General features: G+C 36.9%; 1 protein-coding gene across 1 annotated transcript in view; it reads left to right on the top strand.

Annotated features, from left to right (window-relative positions):
- Positions 1 to 19,320, top strand: part of SANBR (SANT and BTB domain regulator of CSR) — a 54,705-nt gene extending 35,385 nt beyond the window's left edge. Inside the window, exons 12-21 of the mRNA XM_081100609.1 lie at positions 4,730 to 4,875; positions 5,661 to 5,760; positions 6,991 to 7,023; positions 8,309 to 8,408; positions 10,906 to 10,997; positions 13,370 to 13,398; positions 13,476 to 13,549; positions 14,008 to 14,096; positions 16,528 to 16,619; positions 17,502 to 19,320. Coding sequence (XP_080956735.1) covers positions 4,730 to 4,875; positions 5,661 to 5,760; positions 6,991 to 7,023; positions 8,309 to 8,408; positions 10,906 to 10,997; positions 13,370 to 13,398; positions 13,476 to 13,549; positions 14,008 to 14,096; positions 16,528 to 16,619; positions 17,502 to 17,538 — 792 coding nt within the window. The 3' untranslated portion in view covers positions 17,539 to 19,320. The remainder of the gene's footprint in view (positions 1 to 4,729; positions 4,876 to 5,660; positions 5,761 to 6,990; positions 7,024 to 8,308; positions 8,409 to 10,905; positions 10,998 to 13,369; positions 13,399 to 13,475; positions 13,550 to 14,007; positions 14,097 to 16,527; positions 16,620 to 17,501) is intronic.
- Positions 19,321 to 21,799: the final 2,479 nt, after the last annotated feature.

Genomic DNA, 21,799 nt, shown 5'->3' with positions numbered 1-21,799 from the left:
CCCCCAGCTGTTTCCTGGAGGGCGAAGTTTCAGGCAGGAACCCGCCCTCGGAGCAGAGCATGGAAGTGAAATTATTTGTAATGGATCTATTATTGAAGCTAACTTTGGAAATATCTATAGATCAGTGGTTATCAACCTTGGCTGCACGTTAGAATCACCTGGGAATCTTTTTAAAATCCTGATTTCTGGGCCTCATCCTCCGGAAATTCTGTTTCTTTGTTACTAATGTTGTGGCCCCACCCCATAACAAAGAAACAATTTCTGGAGGACGAGGCCCAGGAATCAGGATTTTAAAAAGATTCCCAGGTGATTCTAATGTGCAGCCAAGGTTGAGTACCACTGCTATAGATGATACTAAAAATATATCTAAACGTGCAATTCTTTGTCCAAAAAATGAGCATGTTCAAAAATTAAATGAAGAAAATTTGGATATACTCGTTGGAGATTTTCACACATATTTGAGTGATGATTCCATTGATTCCACAGACGATGCTGAAAAGGAAAATTTTTCCATTGAATATCTTAATAGTATTACTTCTTCAGGAATGCCGTGTCATAAATTAAAATTGAAAGTGGGGCCCTGACTGGTTTGGCTCAGTGGATAGAGCGTCAGCCTGTGGACTGAAGGGTCCCGGGTTCGATTCCAGCCAAGGGCACGTACCTTGGTTGCAGGCACATCCCCAGTGGGGGTGTTTACGAGGCAGCTGATCGATGTTTCTAACTCTCTATCCCTCTCCCTTCCTCTCTGTAAAAAAATCAATAAAATATATTTTTAAAAAAATTGAAAGTGAGTGCAATCATCATGCTATTGAGAAATCTCAATAGTAAATGGGGTCTTTGTAATGGTACCAGATTTATTATCAAAAGATTACGACCTAACATTATTGAAGCTGAAGTATTAACAGGATCTGCAGAAGGAGAGGCTGTTCTGATTCCAAGAATTAATTTGTCCCCATCTGACACTGGCCTCCCATTTAAATTGATTCGACGACGGTTTCCCACGATGCCAGCATTTCTGATGACTATTGATAAATCACAAGGACAAACTCTAGACAAAGTAGGCATATTCCTACCTAACCCGTTTTTGCACATGGTCAGTTATATGTTGCTTTCTCTCGAGTATGAAAAGCATGTGATGTTACAGTTAAAGTTATAAGTACTTCATCACAAGGGAAATTAGTCAAGCACTCTGAAAGTGTTTTCACTCTTAATGTGGTGTACAGGGAGATATTAGAATAAGTTTAATCACTTTATCAGTCATTTTTGCATCACTGTTGTTTTTTGTTTTGTTTTTTAATTCTTTATTAGTTAAGGTATTACAAATGTGTCTTTATCCACCCCCCCCCCCATTAAATCCCCCCCTACTCATGTTCTCATCCCCCTGTTGTCCATGTCCATTGGTTTTGGCTTATATGCATGCATACAAGTCCTTTGGTTGATCTCTTCCCCTTTCCCCCTCCCTCCCCTACTTTCCTTCTGGGGATTAATAGTCTGATTGCTATTTCTGTCTTTAGATCTGTCCCTGTTCATCAATCTATGTTGTTCTCTATAATCCACAAATGAGTGAGATCATGTGGTATTTATCTTTCTCTGACTGGCTTATTTCACTTAGCATAATGCTCTCCAGTTCCATCCATGCTGTTGCAAAAGGCAAGAGTTCCTTCTTTTTTACCGCAGCATAGTATTCCACTGTGTAGATGTACCACAGTTTTCTAATCCACTCATCTGCTGATGGGCACTTAGGCTGTTTCCAAATCTTAGCTATGGTGAATTGTGCTGCTATGAACATAGGGGTGCATATATCCTTTCTGATTGGTGTTTCTGGTTTCTTTGGATATATTCCTAGAAATGGGATCACTGGGTCAAATGGGAGTTCCATTTTTAGTTTTTTGAGGAAGCTCCATACTGTTCTCCACAGTGGCTGCACCAGTCTGCATTCCCACCAGCAGTGCAGAAGGGTTCCTTTTTCTCCTCATCCTCTCCAACACTTATTGTTTGTTGATTTGTTGATGATAGCCATTCTGACAGGTGTGAGATGATACCACATTGTCGTTTTGATTTGCATTTCTCGTATAATTAGTGACTTTGAGCATGTTTTCATATGTCTTTCGGCCTTCTGTATGTCCTCTTTCGAAAAGTGTCTATTTAGGTCCCTTGCCCATTTTTTGATTGGATTGTTTATCTTCCTATTGTTAAGTTTCATGAGTTCCCTGTAAATTTTGGAGATTAAACCCTTATTGGTAATGTCATTGGCAAATATGTTCTCCCATGTAGTGGGTCTTCTGGTTGTTTTGTTGATGGTTTCCTTTGCTGTGCAAAAGCTTTTAATTTTGATGTAGTCCCATTTGTTTATTTTCTCTTTAGTTTCCATTGCCCTAGGAGCATTATCAGCATCACTGTTGTTTTTATATCATGTTTTTGTTGTTTTCATATCATGTTTTTGTTGTTTTCATATCATGTTTTTGTCATTTTTATATCATGCCTCTGTTGTTACATCCTTTTGTTACTGTTTATTTATTAATAAATTTATATATTATTTTCATATACATTTTACTAATTTCCTTTCATCTTTCACACTTCTATTATAGAGAAAGGGCAAATAGCAATATTAAAACATCTCTGCTAATTAATTCCCTTTCTAAAAAAAATATATTTTATTGATTTTTTACAGAGAGGAAGGGAGAGGGATAGAGAGTTAGAAACATTGTTGAGAGAGAAACATCGATCAGCTGCCTCCTGCACACTCCCCACTGGGGATGTGCCCGCAACCAAGATACATGCCCTTGACCGGAATTGAACCTGGGACCCTTGAGTCTGCATGCCAATGCTCTATCCACTGAGCCAAATTGGTTAGGGTAATTAATTCCCTTTTAATGTGCACAAATTTCATGCACCGGGCTACTCGTATATATATATATATATTTAAAAAAAGACAGGGTGTTCCTGATGAAGAATAGACTAATGGACCAATAGAAAAGAATAAAGTACTGAGAGCCACTGAATACTTGACTGACACAGGTGTCATTACAGAACAGTGGGCAAAGGATAGACTTTCCAATAAGAGGTGCTGTGACATTGAGATATCCATATGGGGGGGAAAATAAAATTAGATTCTAGCCTAAACTATTAAAAAAAGACCTATATGTGGAAGGGAAACAAAGCTATTAAAAGGTAATGCCATGAAGGAAGAGATTTTAAATTCAGGTATATCAACTACATTAAATAAACTGAAAGTAGGAGACAAACTCACAGGTGGGAGCAGAATTTAGCAACACATCTCCATAAAAGGTTCATATTAAGATTTTTTCCATTACTCTTACAAATTCATAAGAAAAAGACAACAGAAACTCATACAACAAAGTTCTTTTTTGTTGTCTAGTAAACATGAGAGGAACTCAGCCTCAATAGTAATTGGGGCCCTAGCCAGTTTGGCTCAGTGGAGTGAGTGTCGGCCTGCAGACCAAAGGGTCCCAGGTTCGATTCGGTCAAGGGCACATACCTGGGTTGTGGGCTTGGTCCCCAGTGGGGAGCATGCAGGAGGCAGTAGATCAATAATTCTCTCTCGTCATTGATGTTTCTATCTCTCCCTCTCCCTTCCTCTCTGAAATCAATAAAAAATATATTTTAAAAAATAGTAATTGGGGAAAGGCAAATAAAAACCACAATAGAGATACCACTGCATACTCATTAGAATGACTAAAAATGTCTCACCAATTGTTAGTGAGGATATAGAGTAATGAGAATTCTCATACACTGCTGAGAGTAATAGATTTTAGTACGTATTAGCACTTATGTGCCAGGAAACATGTAAAAGAATGTTCGTAATAGTATTATTTGTAATAGCTCCAAACTGGAAACAACCCATCTATCAACTGGAGAATAAATAAATGTGTGCATATTCATATAAAGGAATACTGTACATTAAAGTAAATGTTAGTTACATGCAATAACGTGGTTGAATCATAAAAACATAATGTTGAACCAAACAACTGAGGTAAAACTAAATGATAGTATTTAGGGATCCATCCTTACGTGGTAATGGATGAAAACAAGAAGTAAGTTTGGCTCAAATAAACTCACAAAAATTCAAAAAAAAACACAAAAATCAAGAAGTAAGTACTTATAAAAGGCAGGATAGAGGTTATCTTTTGTGAGAAAAGAGGCAGGTATGGACCCTTGGAGAATGGGCCCATGGAGACTCCTGGAGTGTTGCAAATACTCTATTTCTTAATGTGAGTGGTGGTTGCATGAATGCTCTTGGATATTCTTTAGATGTACATTTATGTCTCATGCTCTTTTCTTGAGAAAAGCTAAAATGGTTGATATGACCAGACAAAGAAGAACAAAAATGTATGCCTTGGCCAGTGTGGGTAAGTGGTTAGAGCATCAGCCCTCTAACTGAAGGATCCTGGGTTCAATTCCTGGTCAGTGGTTCTCTCCCAGACCCTGGTTTAGGGTGCATGCAGGAGACCACCAGTGGATGTGAGAGAGACATCTCTCTCTCTCTATCTCTCTCTCTCTCTCTCTCTCTCTCTCTCTATCTCTATCTCTATCTCTATCTCCCTCCCTCCTTCCCTTCCCCTCCCTCCCTCCCTTTCACTCTCTCTGAAAAGCAATGGAAAAAATATCCTCAGGTGAGAATTAACAACAACAAAAACATATAGTCATCTTTAAAGGAATGTGTCTATAATGAACCAGCCTCTCCAATTTCATGTCTCTTGTACAACAGGGTTGTAAAGTGAGGGACCACATAGTTGCTCTTCATGATCAAGGTGAAGGTGGAAGTTCGCTGTCCTATCCAACTGCTAGAATACTGGAGGATCTGCACAAACACAAAGATGTCATTGTTGTGCCTTTTTCTAAAGATACAGTTAGGTGAGGTAGCGGGTGGGGTGGGGTGGGGTGGGGTGGGGTGGGGTGGGGTGGGAGAGGGATGCTGTACTGCCTATTTATTCAGTGAGTCCATCTCAGAATCCTTTATCCACCTATGCTTCCCCAATCACTAATATCAGTCCTCAAATAGTTTACAGTATTTCTGAAAGCTTAACTAGAATTATATGTTAGCTTACAATAAGAGCAAGCAGCTGTTTATTTGACAGGAAAAGCGCTTCAGAATATTGGCGGTCCAGAGGTGGGAAAACTAGTAAAAGGAGTCCTTGGTGATTGAAAGGTTAGGATCCAATTATTGAGGTGTTTTTTTTTCTTTTCCCAAGTTACTTAAGCTCATCCTCAATGCTTGATTGACACAACTGGAAATATAGTTGATGGTTGAGGTTATCTTTTCATAAATTTGAGCTCCTTGAAGTCAGTAATTTCTGAAGTTACTTCCCTCATCTTACAACTACAGCAGGCTGTCAGGTTGAGGGTAGGAGGACCCTTAAAAAAGCTGTTCTCAGGCCAGTACCCATTATAGGAGCCCATTTCACCACCTGGCAAGTATGATGCCTGGAGAGCAATGGTGTGATTTCTGTATGGAGTGATTTCTGTAGGGGAATCTCTAGGTGAATAAAGAAATGTAAAAGTTGAAGTGGCATACCTTATACTAAAGAACTATACTTCTAAAGAGCAATTTATAAAACACTTGCAATAAACAGATATCATTTGCATTTAAATTCTTTAAAAATTGAACACTTCTCCATTAAATGTCTTTTTCTTCCTAGTGATTCTGGGGTTGGTCCCTATGATGAGAAGGGTCTGGACTGTGATATTTTGCTGGAGCCAAATACACCATGGGGCCCCAAAAGTGGGGAGCTCAATGCTGTGAGTAGCTTGTTTCACTTATTCTTTATTTATATAAACAATTGATGACATTTATCTTTGACAGAAACCTGATCAGTTTAAATTGAAGTTGAGCCAAAACCGGTTTGGCTCAGTGGATAGAGCATCGGCCTGCGGACTGAAAGGTCCCAGGTTCGATTCCGGTCAAGGGCATGTACCTGGGTTGCAGGCACATCCCCAATAGGAGATGTGCAGGAGGCAGCTGATCGATGTTTCTCTCTCATCGATGTTTCTAACTATCTCTCTCCCTTCCTCTCTGTAAAACATCAATAAAATATTAAAAATAAATAAATAAATAAATAAATAAAATAAATTGAAGTTGAAATTTTTAGTTATAAGTATTTACTGACTACCTGATCATACCACGGTATCATGCTGAGTTAATAGGATTATAAGGATAATAGGGCACATTCGTTGTCCTCAAAGAATTAATAACTAATCGACTTTAATTTTGGGGGAAAATATAACATTGGCCTTCAGGGTTTTTATTATGGGTAAATAATGATTTGATAAATGAAGATGGTATGAATGGTATATTTTGTCCTCTCCTAGTAGTCCTATAAACTTTTTGGTAAGAAATGCTTTTTCTTTTTTTAATTGTAATCAGGAGTGCATTTAGTTTTTCCAAAATTTCAAAACTGAAATATGACCAGAAAGCTTTGGTTCCTGTTGCTAACAGCCAGGAAGTCTCTGTTTACTGGTGAGCTTCCTGCCTTCATGTTGGTTGAGATAGCTTCACTTGAGAAAGTGAAATACTCCCTGTGAAAGAGGTTATAAACTCCAGCTGGCTATAAGTGTTCAATCATTAACATTTATTTCTGAACTGTATGCAAAGTAGCAAATTAGATTTCTTGAATATTCATATGTAATCTAGTTCTTTAATTTATAAAAATATAAACATTAAAAAGTGATTGAAATTGTTAAAAAAAACTAATATTATGTCTACATGTGATTTACTTGTCTTTTGGAAATTACACTAGGAAATGTCTTTTGGGTTTTTGTTTTTTGTTTTGGTAAACATATACATCCTCTCTACACAGGGGTTATAAAGATAATTATCTACCATTTTCAGCCTGAATTTAAAATTATATTTCAACCTGAAAGGGAAATATAATTTTTAAAATTCTTCTACAATATCCATATGAAAATAAGGAGCTGCAACGTGGGTATATGCAGATTTATTAATCTCTTATTCTTTTGTCTTTTTTATAGTTTTTATCACTGAAAAACTGGACTCTGCAACTGGTAAGTAAACAACTATATTCCACTTTCATAGATCTCTTTCTTGCTACAGTTTAGTTTAATATAATGTTATCAACATCTTATTTTATAGATTTTACTTAAACGTTTACCATCTTTTTCAGTGTCTATAATTTTGTACTTTACTAAAAATGTTATTGTTTAAAACAGACACATATTTGCCAAACCAGTTTGGCTCAGTGGATAGAGCGTTGGCCTGCGGACTGAAGGGTCCCAGGTTCGATTCCGGGCAAGGGCATGTACCTTGGTTGCGGGCACGTCCCCAGTGGGAGGTGTGCAGGAGGCAGCTGGTTGATGTTTCTCTCTCATCGATGTTTCTAACTCTCTATCCCTCTCCCTTCCTCTCTGTAAAAAAATCAATAAAAATATATTTTAAAATAAAATAAAACAGACACATATTCTATTATCTGGCTGTATAATTTATAAGTCTATTAAATGGCTTATTAAAAATTATTTTTATGTCACATTTAGAACACTGAACAAAGTAACAAATCTGTAATTGGAACTTTCTAATTATTTGGTCGTTTGATTAGTTGGTTAGTTGATTTTTTTCTTTTCTACCTGTTTGCCATTACTATGCAAATTTGCCATCAGTATTCACAAAAATGGAGTCAGAATTGGATCAGTGATGACAGGCAGTAGGGTGGATAGCTACAGGAAACAGATACAGATACTTTTAAGTAATCTAGGACCCCGCTGACCCCGAGAATGTGTACATGTGCTTGTTTATGAGACTACTTTAATATTGGCAATTATTATATTTTAATTTATTTTTCAATATATTCTTATTGATTTCAGAGAGGGAGAGATAGATTGAAACATCAATGATGAGAATCATTGGTCGGCTGCCTCCTGCACGCCCCACTAGGGATCCAGCCCACAACCCAGGCATGTGCCCTTGACCGGAATTGAACCAGGACCCTTCAGCCTGCAGGCCGGCGCTCTATCCACTGAGCCAAACCAGCCAGGGCTATATTTTAATTTATTCTTAATATCAAGGAACATACATTCAGTTAAGTGATGAGGTACGATTTCAGCAAATACTGAGTACCTGTTAGGTGCCCATCACTCTGCTAGAATCTGTGAAGGAAATAAAAAAATATTTTATGTAAAGCAATCCTCAGTGTTGTGCTAGGCAGTGGTCATTTTATCAGCTCTTGCTTGGCTCATTCATTGAAAATGAATTTAGATAAATGTGTTTGAAAAAATTCATTAGGGATGTGATAAATACTACATTTTTAATAGGATGTATATTGTTTCTTTAATTCAGAAACAACAGTCATTATTTTCAGAAGAGGAAGAATATACCACCGGATCTGAGGTCACTGAAGATGAAGTTGGAGATGAAGAAGAAGTATCCAGGAAACAAAGTACATTGATTTCTGAGTTAAAAATCAAGCCTTACTTTTAAAAAAACATTTATTTTTATTTTTGAAAGTATTACAGATGTTCTCTTTTGTTCCCCCCAGTAACCCCTTTCCACCCCTCAACTTCCTCAGGCCTTCACCACACTATTGTCTGTGCATATAAGTTCTTTGGTTAATCTATTCTGCCTCCCCCCACTGCCCTCTGAGATTCACTAGTCTATTCCATACTTCTGTGCCTCTGATTCAATCTTATTCATCAATTCATTTTTTTTATTTTTCATTTTTTCTCTCTCTTTATTGCTCATCAGTTTATTTTATTCATTAGATTCCATATATGAGTGAGATCATATGATACTTCTCTTTCTCTGACTAGCTTATTTCACTTAGCCTAATACTCTCCAGGTTGATCCATGCTTTCTCAAAGGGTAAAAGATCCTTTTTTTTTTTTTTTTTTTGTAGCTTCATAGTATTCTATTGTGTAAATGTACCACATCTTTTTTATGGGCACGTGGGCTGTTTCCTGATCTTAACTATTATAAATAGTGCTTCTATGAACATAGCGGTGCATATATTCTTTCTGATTGGTGTTTCCAGATTCATAGGATCTATTCCTAAAGTGGGATCACTGGTCAAATGGCAGTCCCATTTTTATTGTTTGAAGAAACTCCATACTGTTTTCCATAGTGGCTTCACTAATCTGCATTCCCACCAGGAGAGTACTAGGGTTCCCCCTTTTTATTTTTAAATTTTTTTTAAATGTATTTTTATTGATTTCAAAGAGGAAGGGAGAGGAAGAGAGTGATAGAAATATCAATGAGAGAGAACCATTGATCCGCTACTTCCTGCACACCCCACACTGAGGATCAAGCCCGCAACCTGGGCATGTATTCTGACCAGGAATTGAACCGTGACCTCCTGGCTCATAAATCAATGCTCAACCACTGAGCCATGCCAGTCGGACTAGGGTTCCCTTTTCTCCACATCCTTGCCAGCAATTTTAGTTTTCTTTTTTACCTGTTTGCCATTCTGACAGGTGTGGAGTAATATATCGTTGTTTTAATTCGCATCTATCTGATGATTAGTGACTTGGAGCATTTTTTCATATGTCTCTTGGCCATCTGTATGTCCTCTTTGGAGAAGTACATTGGTTTCTAAATTTAAAACCAAGCCTTACTTCTATGAAGGGGTTGTATTCTGAAGGCTTTAATGCAATGGATGAGGACTTGGCTTTCTAAATCTACATATTGGTTTATAATATGAAAGAAAATAAAGGAAGCTCCATCAAGATTTCCTAACCTTGTCACTAACACAGAATACTCATAAAATTGTAAAGACAGTGCAGTGTTCTTAGAATCCTCCAAGTTTTTATTTCAGGTGTAACCTTTAATGGGTTTCTCAAAATGTATGACTCACATCATTGTACCTGAGATGATTTGAAGTGGCACTCAAATGAAACATTGACTAACAGTTATCAAAATGTGACTTTAAAATTAAAAACATGATTTTATACAACTAGAGAATGAACTTATGTCAAAGATTTTCAAATCACTGGTGAGAGAAATAGCAGAGAAAGTAGTTCAAAGAGCATTTCAAGATTCAGATTTTCCTACAATGCAATAGACCTATGACCATTGGGGTTATCTTTTCTACAAGATAGAAATCATTTGCATTTCTATTAAACACAAAAATCTGCAAGTTAACATGAAACTTCGTAGAATCTGAGCCCTTAGTCAGTAGTAGAGGGGAAAGTCAAACACAAGGACATTCTCTTAGAGAATTAAACAGTCCTTGTGGGTCTGTGTAACAGTCCTCCAGTAGGCACCAAAAGAACTTGCAATCCACATTTGTCTTATTCCCAAGTTTTATATAATTTTTCTTTAAATGTAGTCCTTTATCAATTATTTTTTAATTCTAATTAGTCAAGGAAGAAAATGCTACTATGTTGTATGTTTTTTTCACAGTTGATTAAGATATAATTTACATGTAATAAGATTTAAAATGTGTACACATTGATGAGTTTTGGCATATGGTTGTATAAACCACCACCAAAATCAAGACCTAGAACATTACTCCAAGAAGTTACCTTCTGCCCCTTTGCACTCAGTCACCTTGCCCCACTCCCAGCCCCAGGTAACCACGGTACGATGCTTTTTGTCAGGATGTTTTACCTTTTCTAACATCTCGGATACTAGTAAGTGAAATTCTGAGTAGGCTTTCACTTACTATGATGTTTTTGAGACTCACCCATATTGCATATATTAGTAGTTTGTCCCATTTTATTGCAGAGTAGTAGTCTATTGTGTGAATATACCATAATTTGTTTATCCAGTCACCATTTCAAGAACATTTAGGTTGTTTCTAGTTTTTGACTCTTGGATAATGCTGTTGTGAACATTAGTGTAAACCCTTGTGAACACAAGGGTTTTATTGTTTGGAAGTAGCAAGTGCTTTGGAGAAATATATGGGACTTATACTCCTAACATTAATTTTCTGTTGTCAGGGAAAAAGGAGAAGCCAAAGAAGTTCACTAAACAACCAAAAAAGCAGATGTCTTCACCCTGTGGTCAGAGGAAAGAAAAGGCACTGGAGAAGGTAATTCTAAATTATATACTACTAATCTAAAGTTCATATTGAAAAATAAGCAAGTATAGCCAGGGAAATCTGAAAAAGAAGAGAAGCAAATATTCATAATGGAATGCTAGTAGTGTAAAATGAATAAATTATTATAAAGACTGAGATTAATTAAATACCTCTAAGATGTATTGACAGGTGAAAAAAGGAAATAGCATGTAGAGTGGTATATTGTGCTACCATTTGTGTAGTATAGGTGAAAGAATATATATGAATATATTGTATGTAAATAAAATATCTCTCGAGCCCTAGCCAGTTTGGCTCACTGGATAGAATGTCGACCTGTGGACTGAAGGGTCCCAGGTTCGATTCCGGTCAAGGACACATGCCCAAGGTTGCGGGTTCGGTCCCCAGTAGGGGGCGTGCAGGAAGCAGCCAATCACTGATTCCCCCTCATCACTGATGTTTTTCTCTCTTCCTCTCTGAAATCAATAAAAATATATTTTTAAAATGTTATATATATATATATATATATATATATATATATCTCAAAAGCTACATAAGTACTTGATAAGATTGGTTGCCTCTGAGGAGTAGAACTGAATGTCTGGGGGCAAAAGCTTTTTACCGTGTGTGCTGTTTGTAACTTTTGAATTTTGAACCAATATTATTCAAAAAATTAAATAAATAAATAGACTTTAAAATGAAATAAAATAAATAGATTTTAAATGCCCATCAGCAGATGAGTGGATTAAAAAACTGTGGTACGGCTACACAATGGAATATGACGCTGCTGTATAAAAGAAAGAACTCTTACCATTTGCAACAGCACGGATGGACCTGGAGAGCATTATGCTAAGTGAAATAAGCCAGTCATTTGTGGAATATGATGAGCAACATAAACTGATAACAAAAATAGATCCAGAGACACAGAAACATCAAACAGACCAACAAACCTCAGAGGGAAGGCAGGGGAGGGTGGGAGGGGAAAGTAAGAGATCAACCAAAGGACTTGTATGCACACATATAAGCATAACCAATGCACACAGACCCTAGGAAGGTGAGGGCATGTGCTGGGGGGTGAGAGCAGCTGGGAGAGGTCAATGTGGGGGGAAAAGGAGACATATGTAACACTTTCAACAATAAAGAATTTTAAAAAAAGAAAAATGTTATGTAACTATGACCACCTTTTTGTTCTTTAAAAAGGGAAATAAACGTAATGTTACTCCAAAAAAATTTTTTTTTAATAAATTATAGAGGATGGGGCAAACATAGGTTTATAGTTGTGAGTACCTGAAGCACAGAGTTTATTCTTGTATTATTATTTATTAATTGTATTGTTTCCCATACAAGCAACTGTATATCTATGTTTGCCCCATCATGTATTTTATGTTATTTTAAAATAATTCTTATTTCCCCATGTCATCAAAGAAAGGGGTGAAAAGCCAGGTGGGAATAAGAGGACAGTATAAACCACAGTTGGCTAAAAGAAAAGCCCTGGATTCCAAAATGTGTGAAAGCTGGAGTTGAGACAAGTACCACACAACTGCATTGGGTGGGTTTTACATTCATCTTCGTGCTAAGTACTATAGGCACATAAATGGGTGAATTATAAAAGATTGCATAAGCTGGGGCTTCCAGATCAAACAAATAAAGCTGGGTTCAAATTCCAGGTTTGTTTCCCTTTGGATATGATTCTTAATTTTTATAAACCTGTTTTATTATAGAGACTAGAGGCCTGTGCATGAAATTCATGCGGGGAGGGGGGGTGACCTTCAGCCTGGCCTGCACCCTTTCCAATCTGGGACCCCTTGGGGGATGTCTGACTGCCGGTTTAGGCTCGATCTCCAGGAGATCGGGCCTAAACCAGGAGTCGGACATCCCTCTCACAATCCAGGACTACTGGCTTCTAACCACTTGCCTGCCTGCCTGCCTGATCGGCCCCTAACTGCTCCCCTGCCAGCCCGATCGCCCCAACCCACCCTCCCCTGCTGGCCTGATCGCCCCCAACTGCCCTCCCCTGCTGGCCTGATTGCTCCCAACTGCCCTCCCCTGCAGGCCTGATCTTGCCCCCAACTGCCCTCCCCTGCAGGTCTGATGGCCCCCAACTGCCCTCCCCTGCCAGCCATCCTGTGGTGACCATCTTCTGGCAGCCATCTTGTGACAACATTGCGGTGGCCATCTTGTGATGACATGCACGATGCCACCTAGGCTTTTATTATATAGGATAATAATAACATCTGTCTCACATGGTTGTTGTAAGGCTTAAATGAAATACTTGTAATGCTCTTGGTACAGTATTTTGCACTCATTAAATATAAACTTTTATTACTATAGCACTAATCAGTCAATATGTTCTAATTGGGCTTTACTGTTGTCTACTTTTTTTTTAGACAACTTCTAGAGATGTGTCTCCTTTCCTGTGAGTATTGCTCCTGAATCCAGTCAAATATTCACTCTGAAAGCACCAGTGCTGACTTTGGTTTAACTTTTCACTAGTGTGAGTATGCAGAAGAATAAGTGGGATGTCACAAGATCCTTGAGATTCAACCAGGATGCACAAAGAGAAGATGGTAAGTTTTATTACTTGTGTAATATGCAAGTTAGGTATAAATAACAATAATAGGAATCTTTTATGTTATGAAGTATGCTGAATAGCTTTAAAGGTTTCAACTGGAATAAGGCTCAGAATTAAAACATTCCTTAGACATCAACCAGAGTTTCATTACTAGACTGCCCTCTATTTTATGCACGTGTATGGTTTTAAGGTCTCTCAGACTGACTTTTGCTCACTACTTTCACTTTAAAGATGACAGAATATGGTTTAGGCTGATTTATAGTAATCTTAAAAACATGAAAATTATCCATGTTTGAGCTATTTTCCACTTGTAGTCTAAAATTCTTCAATGATAATTAGGCTGTAGGTATTCTGTAAAACATTTTCATAAACACTTGATTGCAATCTTTTTTAAGAAATAAAAGTTATAAATCACCCTTATAAAAAGTAAGGTTTATTATTTTTTACCTTCAGATCAGCGACGGATGTCTGAGATTACAGGGCACCTTATAAAGATGAGATTGGGTGATCTGGACCGAGTCAAGTCAAAGGAATCAAAAGAAGTAAGAATTATGAACTAGTGCCCTATGCTTGCTTAGATATGCCTTCCTACTTTCTGTTCATCATGAGGAATATAAAGATGTTTTAGAAATAATTTTAAGAGAATGATTTAAATATTTTTATATTCTATACCAGTTAGCCAATTCATTCACATAAAAGTTTTCTGCTACCACTTTTTGTCTGTGGTTCATAGGTCCTCTATAACACATATAATAAAGTGCATTGTCACTGGATGTGTGATGTCACACCAACAGAGGCTAACAATGCATTGCTGACCAGATGCTGACTATCCAGAGCGTGACTTTTAAGAAGTTGCTGATTTGATCAACTCTGCTTTCAGTGCTTAGATGTTATCTCTAAAATAAGATATTATCTTGCTGAAAATGATGACTAGAAATACCTATGTTCTTAACTAGAATTATATATTAACCATAACATTATGTATTACCACAGTATTGGTAATGTTTAGTTATAATTACTCATGCAATTTTTTTTTTATTTTTTTTTTATTTTTATCGATTTCAGAGAGGAAGGGAGAGGGAGAGAGAGAGAGAAACATCAATGATGAGAGAGAATCATTGTTTAGCTGCCTCCTGGACGCTCCCTACCAGGGATCGAGCTCGCAACCTGGGCGTATAACCTTGACTGGAATCAAACCTGGGACCTTTCAGTCCACAGGCCGACACTGAGTCAAACAATCTAGGACTTGCTCCTTTTTTATTTAAAAATTTACTTCCGTATAAAACTTCTAAGAGAAAACATAGGCAAGAAATTTTTGTGACCTGGATTAGGCAAATCATGTATATGTTAGCTACCACACCAAAAACATGACCCATAAAAGAAAAAAAATTAACAAATTGGACTTCATCAAAATGTAAAATTTCTTCTTTTTGAAAGACACTAATAAGAAAATGAAAAGACAAGTCATAAGCTTTGAACAAAATATGTGTAAAACATTTATCTGGTAAAGGATTTGTATCCAGAATATATAACTCTCAAAACTCAAAAATAAAATAAACAATCCATTAAAAGAAATGGTCAAAAGATTAACCATACACTTCTTAAAAGAAGGTTACAGGTGGCAAATAAGCACACAAAAAGATTGAGCAGATTTTAAAAATATATTTTTATTGATTTCAGAGAGGAAGGGAGAGAGAGAGATAGAAACATCAGTGATGAGAGAGAATCATTGATTAGCTGCCTCCTCCACATCCCCTACTGGGGATGGAGCCTGCAGCCTGGGCATGTGCCCTGACAGATAATCGAACCTGCGACTTCCTGGTTCTTCAGTAGATGCTCAACCACTTAGCCACACCAGCCAGGTGAGATGCAACAGATTTCGTCATTAGGGAAATGTAAATTAAAACCTCAATGATACATCACTGTACACCAATTAGAATATCTTGAGATTTTTTTAAAAACATGCTGGCTGCCGAAACCGGTTTGGCTCAGTGGATAGAGCGTCGGCTTGCGGACTGAAAGGTCCCGGGTTCGATTCCGGTCAAGGGCATGTACCTGGGTTGCGGGCATATCCCCAGTGGGAGATGTGCAGGAGGCAGCTGGTCGATGTTTCTCTCTCATCGATGTTTCTAGCTCTCTATCTCTCTCCCTTCCTCTCTGTAAAAAATCAATAAAATATATTTAAAAAAAAAAAAACACATGCTGGCAAGAATGTGGATCAGCTGGAACCCTTAAATATACCAAATAGGGATGCAAAAGGAATGATCGCTTTGGAAAACAGTTTGTTAAGTTCTATAACAAACTACTGAATTCAACAACATAAATGCATCTCATATACATCATGCTAAATGAAAGAAGCCAGATGCAAAAGTCTACAGATTGTATCATTCTATTTATATAATGTTCTAGAAAAATGCAAAACCATAGGGTCATAAAACAGATGGGTGGTTCCAAGAATTGCTAGTGTCAAATTAGTTGACTTAAAAGAGGCTCAAGGGGATTTTCTTGGGGTGAAGGAACAATTCTGTCTCCGTTGTAACAATGGTTCACAGCTGTATGCATCTATCAAAACAAAATGTTTACTAAGAAAAGGTGAATGTTAATGTATGTAAACTATAAGTCAGCCTGAATTTTTCAAAATAAAGTTACTTTTAAGTTAAAAAGTAATACCTTTTTAAAAATATATACATTTTTATTTATTTCAGAGAGGAAGGGAGAGGGAGAGAGAAATATCAGTGATGAGAGAGAATCATTGATGGGCTGCCTTCTGCACACCCTCTGCTGGGGATCGAGCCCACAATCTGGATATGTGCTCTTGACCGGAATCGAACCAGGGACCCTTCATTCCGCAGGCCAACGGTCTCTATCCATTGAGCCAAACCGGCTAGGGCAAAAGCAATGCCGTTTTAATAAAGCACAGCTTCTGTTGATTCTGTAAAGATAATGTCTAAATTTTGTCCCTTTACTCTGCAGTTTGCAGGAGGTATTTATTCCAGGCTTGAAGCACAAATCAAGGCCACAGTGCCAGTCAGTGTACGCCAGGGAAGCTCTGAGAAAAACACAAGGTAAGTCGGCATCAGAGAATTCAGAGCGCCATTGGCTTTGAAGGGATTTTTATTTTATTTTATTTTAGGGAAAATTATATGACACTAGAAGCACATAATTTGAGTTTTGTTTTGCTTCAAGGATTAGACCAAGACATTAATAAGAACCAGATTTTAACTTAAAAGTTAAGACTTTAAAAGGTCATAAGCACAAAATTTAAGGAAAGAATAGTTCTTATAAGTATTCTGTTGATTGATTCAGTTCTGTTCTGACCCAACTGCTGATAAAAATGTAAGTAATAGTGTTACTGTGAATTAGCAGAATTTTATACTGTTTATGAGTTATATATTATTACTTTATATAAATCATTGAAGTCTTTCTCATTCCTTATTTTATTTTATTTCTCTTTAAAAGATCTAACTTGTGGGCCCTGTGTTATTTTATGTCACACTTTTTCTTTTAAAGATTAACAGTAACTGAGATTTGATCATTAATACTACAGATCCAAAGCCTTATCTGCAATGCAGAAATCCAGAAAGCTCAGAAAACCACAAGATTTTTTTATATCTGTCAGTTCAAACCTAAACTGAACTACTATGTTCTTATTTGTAGTTTTTATTTATCCCACTTAATGAAAATGTTCATTTGTTTCACTGTGAAGAACATTAAAGCGTTCGATCATGGGACACTGCTCCAGATCCGTTAACATACAATCCAGGTGCCATATTATCTCCCCAAAACAAAAAATCCGAATCTCATTCCAAGGGTTTTTAAAAAGGGATTAGGGAGCTACATAAAGTTTCTTAATCTTCAATACTGTCAAGCAAGCATAACCTAAGCAGCAGTAACTTTCTATTGTTTGAGAAGCACTTCTGACCTTCTTTCCTGTTTAAAAAATGTAGGTCGAAAAGCCGTTTTGGTCCAGGGCGTCCTGCATAAAGCACCTTAGCGTGTAACTACAGAGGCAGCAGACACACCTCCGGACATCCGAAATTGCTCACCTCTTGGAGATCTTCAGAACGATGACTTCTAAATGTTTTAAGTTATTTATTAATTATTCTTGCAAACATCATAAATCAGAATGCTAAGGGAAGCATATAATTAGGTCTTATGAAATCTAATTGTAAATATGAAATTCTTATCTAATTTTCTTTTAGTGTGATGCTAGGCTATATAGAAAATTAGTATTTACAAATTAGTTTAGATTCCTAATATTCATTTATTTATTTGAAAGAGAAGAGGCCTAAACTCTTGAGTAGCTAAGATCTCTTAAGACCTTAAAAAATTAGGCGAACACACCTGGTAGTGGTACCATGCATGTGCACCGACTTTGGCATGTCTCCTGTGAATTGTGGGGTAGCGTTGAGCACTGCAGTTTGTGTGATGAAATTCTCAGTGATGCTGATTTTAAGTTTGCATGAGTATTAAGGAGGGATGGATCTCAAGACTGTATTAAATAAAGTGTCATGGTGAGGTATGTCTTGTGTTGGGCAGAAGGGTTAAATGCTTTCAGTGTTATCCCATGGAAAGCACAATGTCAATCCAATTTTTTTTTCTTTTGTTTTTTAATGCTTACCTATTGGTCATCTGAGCTGGAATTACTGATTATTGACTCTTTCTCTGTGAGGCTAGTGCCATCCTGAATTTGTTAAAATAACCATTGATAGTTTTAGGATAGTAAATCATTTAGGTTGTCTGAGATACCCATTATACCGTTCTCAGGGTTCTAAAACCCAACCATATGTCTATAGCTATTCAAATAGCCCTTTAAAGCAGTTACAATTACTTATTGCTTTAGAGCTGTCTAGGAAGAAAGATTCCCAAATGCATTTGATGGGTGAAAAACTGCATATATTCGAGAGAAATCAAAATTCTATAGATCATGTTTTAATTTTTCTAACAAAGAAGAAAGAGTGCTCAGGGAAAATTTTTCCAAACCATAAGCACATAAAGTATATATTTAGGAATTATTTATATATAGGTCTCTTTAAGATGCACTGTTTCTAATTTAAATGAAGATTTGCCTTATAATTGACATTTCTTCAAAGTATTTAGAGAACTGACTTTGATAATATGACAGAACAGCAATTTTTGTTGAAATATTGAAGTGTTATACTTAGTAAACACATACAGAAACCATTATTTTTAGTGAGTGTTTTAGCTGATAAATTAAGTTAGATTTTATTTGATGTTATATATATGGCTTGGCCAAGGTTTTGGAACTTCTGTTTGGAAACTTGTGTTGCAGTTTATATATTTCTCAATTGATATTTTTGAAATGGACTATACATTTTTTATTTTTAAAAGAAAATGTTTTATAGCACATAATCTGTAAGCCCTGCTAAATACCAGAGTCTTGCTTAGTTTACTGTATTCTCTAATTTAAAGGATTTAGGCATATACATGTTATATTGTGCTGTGACAGTCAGAACCAGACGAGGAAAAGATGCCCTTTTGATTTTTAACTGATAGTAACAAGGCAACTTGCTTGTCCCCTAGGGAGACTGTACCACTGAATTGATTTTTACAAACCACAATTTATCAGAATTTGGTTCTCTTCAAAATGTGCTTTTATTTTATTAATGTCTGTTGAACATAACACAAGTACCACAAACATTTTATTCAGACTTTTAATAGTATTTCTTTTGCCAAATACTTTGAGGTTTGACCTTACATTAATTCTGAATTCACATTTCTTTAATTGAAATAAATGTTAATGACAAAAGTAGTTTGAAACATCCTTTGATCTGAATCATTCCATCTCCCCAGGAAGGTCTCACAATACCCACCCCTCCCCGCCCCCAAATCCAGTATTCTCATTTTATGGGTGGAGAAGTAAGTTCAGAGAGTAAAGTAACCCACACAGGGATTGGGGTCTGGGCCTATCCGCACATTCCAACAGCTTCTTGAAATAATATGCCTTGGATTGCCTGAAACAGTCAGTCTCTCCTGGCTCACTGGTGACCCTAGCTCACTTCCTGTCGTTTCTTTCAGTCTTCTGTATCCAACGCCTACTTGGCATTTGTACTTGAAACACCAATACGTGTCTGCAGCTTAGCATAATCAAAACAGAGCCAACAGCCCCACAGCTCCCTGCTTGTTCAAGTCCAGTCTTCCACAGTTCAGGAAATGGTACTATTGCCTCCCCAGTGCACAAACCGAAATCTAGAAATTACTTCTTATTCCTCTCTTCCCTTCACCCCCCACATCCAGTTCATCATCATAGCCTGTACATCTTTTTGCTTCTCTCCATCGCCATTAGCACCGCCCAAGTCAGTATCTTTTACATGAAGTGCTGCAAACGTCTCCCAAGGGATTCCCCAGCTTCCACTCCAACCTCTGTTATCCACAAAGCAACTGTAGTGATTTTGAAATGTGAATCAGATCACATCGCTCCCCTGCTAACATTCTCGTAGCACTTCATCAAACCTAGAATAAAATCCAACCTCCGTGGTGTGGGCTTACAAAGTCCTACATGGCCCAGCCCCTGGCTGCCTCTCAGACCTCCTTTCCCTCCTGCTTAGTACAGTCCAGTCACATTAGCTCACCTGTTCCTCCAATATGTAAGCTCATTCCCACCTTTCAGTCTCTTCACATTAGCTGTTCTCACTGTCTAGAAGGCTTTTTTTTTATAATTCAGATTTGAGGTTAGCTCTTAGTTCCACCAGGAGGCATTTCCATGTCTCAATCTAAAGTAGCTACTCAGGTCACTGTCATATCATAGTTTATTTCTGTACAACTGTGACATTATTGCTCTGATGTTTTTCTTTTATTTGTTGGTTTGCAGTTTGTCTCTAATGCCAGAAAATGAAATGAAATGCATCCAAATTGGAAAAGAAGTAAAATTGTATTCACAAATGACAGGATTTTTAGATAGAAAAATCTTAAGAAATCCACTAAAAACCTATTAGAACATATAATTAAGTTCAGCAACATTTCAGGATTCAAGATCGATGTACAAAAGTCAACATTTCTATACACTATTAATGAAAAATCTGAAAATAATTCTCTTTATAATAGCATCAAAAAGAATAAAATACTTAAAAAATAAAAGAAATGCAAAACATTCTGAAAACTATAAAATATCATTGAAAGAAATTAAAGAAGGGTTAAATAAGTGGGAAAACTATTCCATGTTCATGGATCAAAAATCTTAAATGTTAACCTAGCATGACTCATAGTTTCACCACAATTTCTATCAGAATCCCAGCTGGCATTTTTGTAGATATTGACAAGCTGATCCTAAAATTCATATGGAAACTCATGGGACCCACAACAACCAAAACAGTTTTGAAAAGAACAAAGAAGATTCACACTTTCTGTTCTAAATTCTTACTGTAGAGCACAGTATAGCACTAGCAAGGGATAGGCATATGCATATATCAATGGAACAGAATTGAGAGTTCAGAAATAAACCCATCTATTTATGGCCACCTGATTGTCAACAGTGCCAAGACCATTCAATGGGAAACAAATAGTCTTTTCTACAAATGGTGCTGGGACAACTGGATAGCCTCATGCAAAAAGAGTGAAGTTGGACACTTACACCATGTACCAAAAGAAATTGATTCAAAATGGATTAACCACCTAAATGTGAGAACACACACAATTAAGAAAGTGAACAGACAGCCTACAGAATGGGAGAAAATGTGTACAAGTCATATGTCTAATAAGGGACTTCTTTTCAGAATATAGGAAGAACTTTTACAATTCAACATTAAAAAAGACAACCCAGTTTTTAAAATGATAAAGGATTTGAATAGACATTCTTCCAAAGAAGATATGCAAATAGCCAATAGCACTTCATAAGATGCTCAACATCATTAGCCATCAGGGAAATGCAAATTAAAACCCCAAAGAGAGACCACTTCACACCTGGTAGAATGACTATAATGAAAAATCCACCTAAGGACTGGTAGAGAATGTGGCAAATTTGGGCCCCTCATACCTTGCTGGTGACAATGTAACGTACGCAGCTCCCTTGGAGAGCAGTCTGCAGTTCCTAAAAAAGGAAATTTAAGATAGAGTTACCATTTATCAATTTATCCTAACAGGTATATTATTTTCTATCTAGTCTCTTCTTGTGTTTATCCATATGCATCTATTCATGCACAGGACAGTAGCATTATCTACCTTCTCATGCAGGAGGAGAAACAGACCCAGAGATGGCAGCGTGACTAAGGGCAACAGAAAGAATGTT

This window comes from Myotis nattereri, assembly GCF_964212035.1.
Source record: "Myotis nattereri genome assembly, chromosome: 10".
NCBI lineage: Eukaryota > Metazoa > Chordata > Mammalia > Chiroptera > Vespertilionidae > Myotis > Myotis nattereri.
Note: the sequence above shows the minus strand (reverse complement) of the source record. Positions and strands in the feature narration are given on the sequence as shown.